The sequence below is a fragment of the Blastomyces gilchristii genome (assembly GCF_000003855.2).
Source record: "Blastomyces gilchristii SLH14081 genomic scaffold supercont1.2, whole genome shotgun sequence".
Lineage (NCBI taxonomy): Eukaryota > Fungi > Ascomycota > Eurotiomycetes > Onygenales > Ajellomycetaceae > Blastomyces > Blastomyces gilchristii.
The window spans coordinates 1,088,890-1,100,666 of NW_003101681.1; the positions used below are offsets into that span (position 1 = coordinate 1,088,890).

The window sequence follows — 11,777 nt, forward strand, 5'->3', positions numbered from 1 at the left end:
AATATTAATTTTATCTCAGATTTCTGAAATTTAGGCTGTGAATCTGAAGTCTTTGATGCTGAACTATTTATAATAGTGAAAGCTTTCAAACTCATTGAAATAAAATCTTATAAAAGAGAAAATAGTTGAAAAGAGACATCAATATTCTCTGATAGTCAAGCTGCTTTAAAAAAACTTAGAAATAGTCAGATTCATAATGATCAAATGAATCTTGAACTGATTTTAAACTCTGTTTTGAAAATTTAAAAGAAAAGAACATCAAAACTGATAATTCATCTGCATTGAGTTCCTGCTCATATGAATATTCATAGCAATGAATTGACTGATTCAGCTGTAAAAAAGGGTTCAGAATTAAGCAGATCTATTCAAAATACAGTGTTCTGATCTTTTATAAAGAGAAAGATAAAAGAATCTTATTTAAATAAGTGAAATAAAAGCTAGCAGAAACAAAAGAAGAGTATACATTATTCAAGATTTGAGACAAAATCAAAGTGGAAATCTTGTTCAATTAAATGTAAAAAGAAAATATTCTCATTTATAATTCAGCTGAAACTAGAACATGATTATTTCAAATTCTATATACAAAGATTTGATAATAGATTTGATTCAAGAGAGTGCTCATTCTGCAATATAAATGAAAGTCCTGAGCATATTATAATGCATTATGCATTATACAATAGTCTCAGAGTCAGATTAAAGAAGAAGTATGATTTAAATCAATTAAATGTGGTTCGGAAGAACGTACGACCGGCTGATAATAACGCGGCCGCTTCCGAACACGCTTCTGAACATGCTTACGAATGTAAAGAGGCTCTAGCGGCCACTAGTTAATTTAGATAATGTATATAAGAAGCTGGCGTATGCCTGTAATTGTACGCTGGCTCAAGCAACCTTTGAATCACATCTGATAGTATGTCTAAAAACTGGTGAGAAGCGCAGGCTTCTCCAGGGCGTGATAATTCCATCTATGAAGTGATTCATAGTTATCATGCCAGTGTGGTTCTAAAAATGCCTCAAAAGATAGTGTATAAAGAGCAGTGAGTAAAAGAGTATCTGATTGATACTGCTTCACTTGTTGAGAGAAAACTCCACACCCAGGTGAATGCTATGTATTGTATGTGAATGAATGAGGTGTGAGAAAGAAGATGCAAGTAATGAATCAGATTTAAAGAAGATCACTCTCTATCTGAAAGAATAAAAGAGAAGGTAATTATCATCAGAGTTGTATAATGATAACAGAAATCATATAATGATATAGTGATATAACAATATAGTAATATAATAATATAGTGATATAATAATAGATATTGTATAATTAACAAGAAATCACTGAAATGAATATCTTCTCTAGCTAATACAAACACTCTTCTCTGCTATCTGAACTGAAAGATATGCAGAATCTCTCAGAGAATTTACTCAAAGTAGTAAGAAAAGTAATTGAAATCACTGAACTGAAATTGAAGCTCTGTACATGTACAAGAATTCTAAATGAAATCAAGGTCTTGTATACATAGTAGCAGACTGAGATGAAAGCTAAATAACAATTGACATTCACTGCAGATTAAGTATTCACTATGAAGAGCTTTATCAACACAATCACCATCATTAATAAGAATAGAGAAAACCAGGTCTTAGACCTGTAGTAAGAGATTGAATATTTACAGATAACTACACTGAATCTGAAGATTTTATCATAATTATTCACAATCTCTTTAGAAGTGTACACATCATCAGAGATCACTGCATAGAATGAGAATTCAAACATGAAATACATCAAGCTAAGAGATCTGTCAGAGCTATTAAGCTTCAATAACAACTGAAAAAATAATGCTGTAATCAGCTGACTAAGTCAGATATGATTATATTATCAGATTGAATACAAACTTACAGATAGATAGTTAACAGAATTTCAACAAGTCTTAAGATCTGCTGTGTTTTTACATGAAAAAGCAAAGTCATTATAAATAACTGATGAAAAGATGAATCTCACAGATCTGAAACAATATTCATTCTCATGAATATGAAATAAGTTTTTCAAATGAATCTTGTACAACTTTGAGATAGTAAATATATAAGATAAGTATTATAAATACTTCACTAAGTGTAGATAAGTGAGTAATCTTACATCATACTTTACACACTTCAGTTTACACTATCTTATATTGAATAAAGAGCTTTCAACATCTTTCTGTTTATAGATCTTTATTCATGATTTTACATCTGAGTTGAGAGCAGAATAAAAATGCTTAACCTTATAATCAGACATGATGAAAGAAGCATATAATATTCTCATTATATGAGAACAAGTGAGTTAATTATGACAGAAAATACTGCAATTGAGTATGTCTTAGCAGAGAATGAGTAATCAGACTTCTATAACACAAGTCACACACTTAGATACAATGAATCTAGATTTGAATGTTATTGCTAAAGCACTGAATTCTCTGAAAAAGAGATTCTCTGAGTGAAAATCTTGATATTATAAGTATTGAGCTTGCTTCAACTGCAGATATTAAATTTATAATATAAAAGACTGCACATAGTATGCACAGTTAAGAGAAGTAAGAGAGTTAAAAAACTAGCAGAATTAGTGAGCTCAGAGACACTCACTGATATTCTATAAAAAGTCTTTAAAGTGAAAGAGATGCTCATGTTAGATGACTCTCTGAATTCTGTTAATATCAAGAGAAAGTAGGCTTCTGAATGAGATGTGAGTGAGAATGAAGTAAATACTCATCTCAATGTCTTGAGACCTGAAATGTTAATATATAAAGAACACTTGAATAAGAATTGAGAGATGACTGTAAAAGTGTTAACAGATACAGAAGTTTCTATACAATATATTAATAATTATATAATCTAAAGACTGAAAGAAGTTCACTGAGTGAACAATCTCTGATGTATAAAAATATCTGATAACTGATATTTAATATTATCTGTAAGAGTAAGAGTTCTCTTGCACTTTGAAAAATAATCTTACTATATTTGAGTATGAGAGCTGCAGAACATGAAATACAACCTTATTCTTAAACTTAATTGATTTCAAAGATTCAATTCACAGATTCAATGATGTATGTATTATATACAGTTAATTAATAAGAAGAAAACAGTTCATACAATTCTATCAACTGATATGAGAAGAACATTTCATGTCTCTGATATAGATAGATTAAATCTGCTTACACATTAATAAGTAAAGAGAATAATTTATAAGATCTTATCTGAAAGTATTCTGTATATCATACAGAATCTGAAAGTGAAGAAAATCAAGATAAAGAATATACAGAAGAACAAGCATATGAAGAAGCTTCTGAAGAAGTATGAAAAGATCTTTTAAACAGATCTTTCACTGGAATTGCTGCTGAAACAAGGATTTGTACATGAGATTGACACAGAGAATGTGAAACCAGTCAATCAGAATGTATACTCTCTGTCATAAATGCATCTTAAAGAACAGAAGTGTCAGATCACAGACCTTCTAGAACATGATCTCATATAATTCTCATCAAGTATGTGAGGCTTCTCAGTTCTATTCATGAAAAAGGCAGATGAGAAGTGATGAATGTGTATCAATTATCAAGCACTTAACAAGCTTATGATCAAGAATGAATATTCACTATCACAGATTCAATAATAGTTGAATATGATTGAAAACATCTGATATCTATCAAAGATTAATCTTCTCTCAGAATACTGACAGATCTGTGTAGATAAACTGTCAGTTTCACAAACTGTATTTAATATATAATGAGAAAAGTTTGAATTTCTGATAATATCATTTAATCTGATAAATGCACTTATTATCTTTCAAATAATGATGAATACAATTCTTCATAAACAGAATAAAATCTCATATCTTATATATCTCAATGATATTCTAGTCTTTTCAAACTTATATAATGAATATCTGAAGCATCTTAATGAAGTGTTTATAACTCTGACAGAGTATAAGCTCTATATTAAATCAACAAAGTGTGTGTTTGAAACAGAAGAGTTAAAGTTCATAGAATATGTAGTAAGTTATGACTGTATATATCTTATTTCAGAGAAATTGAATGTTATAGCAAATTGATCACAGCTAAGAAATGTATATTATATATAACAGTTTCTTAAGTTAATCTTATATTATCACAGATTTATCAAGAATTTCATATAAATATCTGTATCACTCTCAGATCTCTTAAGAGAAATAGATACAAATCTGTGAAAGAAGAAGTTTTATTCAATTATCTGAAATACTACATATGAAGAGGCTTTTCTCACACTGAGAGAATGTATAATAACATTCTCAGTGCTTATTCAATCAGATTGTGATAAATCTTTCTACATTGAGACAGATACATTTAAATGAGCTATCAGAGACACTCTTCTACAGATGAGTAAGAACAGTAAGCTGCACTCAGTGACATATAATAATAGAAAACTATCAGATGCTGAGCTCAATTACTCAGTGTATGAAAAGGAATTACTAGTAATCAAGCATATACTGATATTATAAGATAGATATATTAATAACAGATATATAATAACAGTAATCACAGATTATGAAAGTCTTATCTATCTATAATTAATGATAAAATCTTTCAAACACTTAGTACATTGAATCTCAGAGTTTTTAAGTATATAATCTTCATATCAAATACTGAAAGAAATTGAATACTGTGATATCTAATATAATTAGTCACAGATCTGATTTCATGAGTAAGAGTTCTGTGAATCAGATATAAGAGAAGTTCATGTTAAACACACTGAGAAAGTATAAGAAATCAGAATGAGTGAATACAATAATCTCTCACTTAAAGAATGATAAGATGTCAGATGATAAGCATCTTATAAAAGTAGTAGAAGAGATACTTCTGAACTTTAAGCTGAGAAAATTGAAAAATAATATTGTACTTTACTGTGATCTAGAATATGTGAAAGCTCTCTATCTAGAATATTTATTTAAACATAACTTAGTAACTCACATGTACAAGGAATTCAGTCCCTTAGAAAGCTCTGAACTTATAAGTGTACTTGAATCAAGAGTATACTGATCAAGTATAACTGAGAACATTTAGACATATACTCACAAGTGTCTGAATTGCCAGGTTGTAAAAGAATCTAAGAATGGATTAGAACACAAGAAAGTGTAATATTAGATAAAGTGTATAATACAATCATTCAAATAATGAGAGATGAATCTTATAGATATATTATCACAAATATCAAATGAAAATCAATGAATAATTACTGTTATTGATTACACTACTGACTGATCAGTTGTGAAAGCAGTTTCAGAGATAATAGAGAAGGTGATGACAAAGTTTCTATATAATGAGATCTATGTCAACTATGAAATATCATATGAGATTCTAACTGATAACAGTGCAAACCTTGTGAGAGAAGTGATAAGACATTTTATAAGCCAGTTACAGATAAGACATTATAGAACAATGCTATATCATTCACAGATGAACAGAAAGATGAAATACTTGAATGAAATCTTGAATAATATACTGATGAAATATCTAGTAAGCAAGCCTATGAGACTATGCAATGAATATCTCAGACAGATGCTATTAGTCATGTGAATTCAACAGTATGCAGTCTTCAAGTGTTCATTATTCTATCTGTTGTATGAATTGCATCCGCGCATTCTGAAGAATGCTTCAGAAAAGGTGAGAAAGAGAACAGCAGTTATAAATACAGTAGAAACAGTGGTTGCAGATGCATCAGTTGCAGATACAGCAGAAACAGCAGTTACAGACACAACAGTTGCAGACATAGAACTAAGATTGAAAGAGATCAGCCACACACATGTAAAAGCTAATAAGTTACTTCTGAACTGAGCAATTCAATTGAAAAGAATATAAGACTTACTAGTTAAGAAATCAAGTCTTAAGATGAGAATGTAAGTTCTCATATACAATGAGAGTTCTGAGAAGTTTCAATCTAGATAATTTAAGTTATATAAAATACTCAAATCACATTCTCTGAGAATATACACATTGAAAGAACCAGAGGAACAGATCTTACACAACTTAATAAATAATTCATAACTTATAAAAGTAAAGATATAAGATCTAAGTAGATTATAATCATCTACAGCACTATCATCAGTGTTGAAAAAGAAGAGACTTATAATTGAAAAGTCTTACAAAGTAAGAGAAATCATAGATACTTACAAATCAGATAATCTCACTTATTCTAATCTTTTCATAATTATAAGGAAAGAATGAGAAGTAATGAAGAAATCAGATGAATATCACACTTTAATAAGTGATGAGACTGTAGTCAGTTGTATAATAATATACTGCAGACAGTAGATGCAATATGATAAAGAGCAGTTTTAAAGTAGCAGACTTGTATATAAGTTAGATTACAGAAGAAAAAGAGATTCAGAGTTAAATTTAACTGTTTACATTAATTTAATTACAGAGATCACAGAGAATGAATTATCTGAAATATTCACAGATATGTGAGATTAAGTTATCTTAATCTCTGAGAATGCTCAGAGATCAGATGAGATTAGTTTTAATAAGCTGTTTACTGTAGTAATCTGAGTGAGTGAAGAGAGACAGTATAATGTATAAGACAGAATTATAAAAGATGAAAGCTGCTGAATCTAGTCACTGAACACTGTATTATATAGAGATTGTATAAGAGTAGTGACTAGCAGACAAAGAAAAAGTGTAGAAAAAAAGAAGAAATAATAAATTGATTATCAACTGTAAAAGTCAGCTGAAAAAGATAAATGTTATTATATATATCTTATTCATTTTTTATATTATATATTTAATCTATTTTCAACATCACATCATCTGAAAAATATTAAAAATAAAGAAAATCTCAAAACTCAAGATCTGTAAGAGATTCAAGAGTTGTAAGCTACTCTTGTAATAATACTGTATATATCTCTGATTTCTCTACTGCTTTGTATATAACATTAATGTCATTTATAGCAAGATTGACTGAAATGTCAATATAGAAATGTGTATATATATATGTAGAAAAATTGAAGAAGAGCATGAAACCTGCAGAATCAGAAGTCAAGATAGAGAAAGCAGAGATAGAAGAAATGAAAGAAGAAGAAGATACAGAATTAAACAAATAACAGCAGAAGTCATCTGAGACTGAATACTTATAACTCAGTGTATACACAATCTTTCTTACAGAGAAGAGAGAGAAAGTGATGAGAAAAGCTTAAGAGTAGAAGAGAGTAGTCTCAGCAGTGTAATCATCTTTGATTAGAATGATCTCTGATACTGAAGCAACTAAGAACTCTTATTAGTGTATGAAAACTGTAAAATCAGAGATGAGAACAGTTACTGAATAAACATCTGCTGATCTTAGAGTTGTACACATAATTACAACATGTATAAGACTTCTCAGAAAGAGAGAGAGAGACATGAGAGAATACAGAAAGTAGAACACAGTATATAAACAGCTCATTTTCATAATAACATTTCAGACAGAGTGTATAAGTCTCATGCTTACAGATGTAAAAGTGTATGATATCTATGTTTCTGTTTCTAAAAACACAGATATTCTTCATCTGCACTATGAAGTTAAAAGATAAATATCAGAGAATAGATTAATATAGATTGATTATTCTGAAGTTATTCATCAGAGTGAATATACTTATAATATTGAATTTAACAGTTATAAAAAGTTTCTTAATGTCTGTGAATATTATAACTTCATATATAATAAAACTCATAATGATTTCCTCTAAGAACAGGAAAATCAGTATTAGAAAGAGAAGATGATAAAAGAAAGACTTACAATCTTAACACTGTTAAAAGAGAAGATGATTCTTCAGTATAAATAAGTAATTATCTCATTATAAATATTTAAAATAAATATAATAATCAGTGTTCACAGCTGAGCTTCAGATAGTTATGTTATATACAGTCTTTATATAATAAATTATTCTAGAGATTGATAAGAAGGGCAGAAGTGTACACACTGAGAAATGTAATTTATTAAGTCTATGCAATATCTTCTTGAAACAGAAAGAGCTGATAATGAAAGCAGAGATAGCAGAATCAGAAGAAGCAGAAGTAGTAAGAGTGAGAGTTATAAGAACAGAGATAGCAGAAGCAGGAGAATCAGATACAGAGATAGATGTAGAAGATTGAGAAGAAGTAGCAGAGAAAGAAACAGAGAGAGCAGAGAGAGACACAGAAGATCTGATTATATATAATATAGATAATTTCTTCATTATCATATTCTTCAAGTTCTCAATCAATGATTCAATATTAAGATTATAATTATCAGTGAATACAGATCTGTCAACATATAAAGATTCTATATAAATTAAAAATAAATATATCAGCATCTACAGTCATGTAAAACAATTAAAAAATATGATTAGAAAAACATAATCAGATACCTGCTGAGAAAAAGAAGATTGAGTATATAAGAAGATGAAGAAGATATGCTATTCATAGTAGTATATTCTGACAATTATTAGAAGATAAACAAGTTCTGATCATATTTCACAATGCATTACACTTACTGCTAATGAACTGTCTGATATAAGCACTATAATAATACTTATTATGAAAACAGAGAGTCATTGTCAGAAATATGTGTAATGTAATAGATAAATAGATAGAAAGAGTTGAATAGAAGAAGAAGTAGAAATCTGAGATAAGATGATAATATTTAAGAATGATGATGATGAAGAAGATGATTGAAGAATGAAAAAAGTTAGTAAATAAGTAATATAATATAGTGAAAGTTTCTTTATGAGAGTGTATACAGAACACTAGCTGAATCAGAGATAGGCTACACTATTACAAACACTAGTGACGCACTAATTCACATGAAGCTAGAGTGTACATCATGGTCATGTGAGTGTGACTGAATCTGATGAGAGAGGATGTGATTCAGAAAAATGTACAACCAGCTGATAATAACACAGCTGCTTTCAAACACGCTTCTGAACACGCTTACAAATATAAAGAGGCCCTAGCGGCCACTAGTTAATTTAGATAACGTATATAAGAAGCCGGCGTACGCCTGTAATTGTACGCTGGCTCAAGCAACCTTTGAATCATATAAATATGAGGTTCTTATTCTCAACTGAGACAGGAATTAAATACTTAATAGACTTTCTATCAGAAACTCAAGCAGCTATAAGAAAATGACTGAATTCAGAAGTATCTGAATATGAAGAGGCAGAAATTGATTAGATATAGTCTGTTAAAACAGCTATACACTATCTTTTAATAATTTTATTTTGTTATAGTCTCTCTTTACTGTACTTGTTTCTTTCTGTTCTTTTCTATCTATCTATTAAATGTGTTTATCTTTAAGACTATGTTCTCTTTTCCTTTGTCATGATATTTTCAAATGATTTCAAAGTATCATAAGGTGTTGAAATACTGTAATTTGTAAACAGTTTTTGTATTCTGAGCTGGAATTTTCTAATTTTGCATATTTGAAATTGATAAATGTATAATAGTTGACTCTATAGATATAGGAAACACTCTGAGAACTAAAGATTCTCAGGTAGATATCATAGTCTCTGACTGCATACATCTATAATTGAAGAAGAATAATAATAATAATAAGATTTTGATGTCAAAGTCAGAGATGAATATTATGAGAGAAATATTTCTCTATTAAACACTCTATAATTAATCTAATACTTTTTACTGTGTAGTAGTATCTCTGAACATAACATCAAGATACTTAATAATATTATCAAAGATATGTGACACTGATTCACATATCTTTATTTATAAGTGAAACTTTTACTTCATGTGATCTCTTAATTGACTGCTGATATACTAACTCTGATTAATTAATAAATCAATGACATCTCTGTCTACACTTAGTTTTATAAGCATGTTCAATCTTCATAACAGATAGAGAGTGAGATTAGAAGTATTAAAGTATGCAGAGATATCTAGATATTTCTTCAGTGTCTGTATTGTATTTATCTCTGATTCAGTCAGTGTTAAAATCATCTGCACAGAGATTTCTTATTGAGTTAATCATTGAATTTCTTTATACTGATATTATTAATTTGCATGTATATCAGCTATCTACTACTGCTGTAATTTCAACATTGTTTAAAGTCACTGCAGCACTATATTCATACTTACATTCAAGAATTCTCTTATATTATCAGTAGATATTGTTATATCATTCATCAGATGTACAGTATCTATTTCTGTATTTAAGAATTCTTCAGAATCAGATGAAGTATATTCATATAAATATTTCATATATCTAGAGTGTTAGAACTCTCAGATCTTTCACTGATATTCTCTTTATAAGATTTTATTACAGAGGCAGAGTAACTAATAAGTAAGCTTCTATCTATCTAGCAGAGACTCAGTATTTACTTAGTTAGTCATTTCTTCTTATTCTTAAATATTATTACACATTTCAAATATCTCTCTTTAATAAATAATCATTTCTAATAAGAAGATGAGAAACATTTTTTAAGTATAATAAGTCTATACTGAAAAGATCAGTATTGAATATAGAACTTATATAATAAAATAGAAAATATTAGAGAAGAAAGAGAAAAGATACAAGAATCTCAATAAGAGTGAATATTTATATATATATAAGATAAAGCTCTGAGACAGAAGAATAAGAGCTCTGACAGAGATTTCAGATATACAAGATAAAGCTCTGAAATGAAAGAATAAGAACTCTGACAGAGGTTTCAGATATACAAGATGAAATTCATGAAGTATATACTCTCAGTGAAGTATAACAGAATAATCTATTAATTAAGCACAGCCTGCTATAAAATAAGATTAAATGTGAAATTTATAATTCTGTTAATAGACTGACTGTGTGACCGTGTCTGAGACCAGAATCAGAATATTTAATAGTCTCATTATCAATTTAACTGATCTCATTACACTGTTTTAACATTAGATAGTAGTCTCATACTGTTTCAGTGAGACTTACTGTCTACTCTTGTCACATTTTCCAAATGAGACCATGATTTTCACTTCTCAATTTAAATTATTTTTATTGCTTTAAATGACTTTAAATCTCATTTAAGCATTATCAAAAAGTGTTACTTTTTAAAAAATTAAAAATAGTCTAAAAAAAACCTTAAAATTTCTAAAAATAGTAACTTTATGCTAAGAATGAAACTAAATGAGATCAAATAAGATCACTTTCTTATTTTTTCTAAGTTATGATCTCATTTTGAGATCTGATATATAGTTACTTTGCATGTTTTTTTAATGATTAGTCTCAGCAGAATTCACATCAAGAAATGTATGAGATCAGATTAAATGAGATCAAACATGAAATTTATAATCTCAGCAGTCAGTCTATCTGTTAATCAGTTTAATAACAGCAGTAAATTATTTATAAAGAGAGAGATTTTATTTAATAATTATAATAAATTTTTTTTTCTCTTTTTTCTTTATTTTCACTTTCATTTTTTTCTTTATTTTTATCTCTTTTTTTATTTTTATTTTTATTTTTATCCTTAATAGTGTATGCAATTTTCTGCTTAATAGAATAGTTTAATCAGTTTAATAACAGTAGTAAATTATTTATAAAGAGAGAGATTTTATTTAATAATTATAATAAATTTTTTTTTCTTCTTCTTTTTCTTTTTCTCTCTTTTTTTCATTTTCATTTTCATTTTTTTTCTCTATTTTTATTTTTATTTTTATCTTTATTTTTAATGCTGTATGCAATTTTCTGCTTAATAAAATAGTTTAAATTATACCTCAGTGACTGAATGGTTACATGCGGCCATCTGATAGTGTCTTGGCATGGAAAACCAAGATGTGCGGGTTGAA

At 28.4% G+C, this 11,777-nt stretch overlaps 2 protein-coding genes across 2 annotated transcripts; one reads left to right on the forward strand and one right to left on the reverse strand.

Moving 5' to 3' along the window:
* Positions 1 to 5,060: 5,060 nt before the first annotated feature.
* BDBG_16258 (uncharacterized protein) lies at positions 5,061 to 5,513 on the forward strand (the record flags this gene model as incomplete). Its single annotated transcript, XM_031724249.1, has 2 exons — positions 5,061 to 5,129; positions 5,283 to 5,513. Coding segments are annotated over 2 exons (300 nt in total), but the record flags the coding sequence as incomplete, so codon positions are not given.
* A 2,438-nt stretch (positions 5,514 to 7,951) lies between these two features.
* BDBG_16259 (uncharacterized protein) lies at positions 7,952 to 8,292 on the reverse strand (the record flags this gene model as incomplete). Its single annotated transcript, XM_031724250.1, has 1 exon — positions 7,952 to 8,292. A coding segment is annotated over one exon (341 nt), but the record flags the coding sequence as incomplete, so codon positions are not given.
* Positions 8,293 to 11,777: the final 3,485 nt, after the last annotated feature.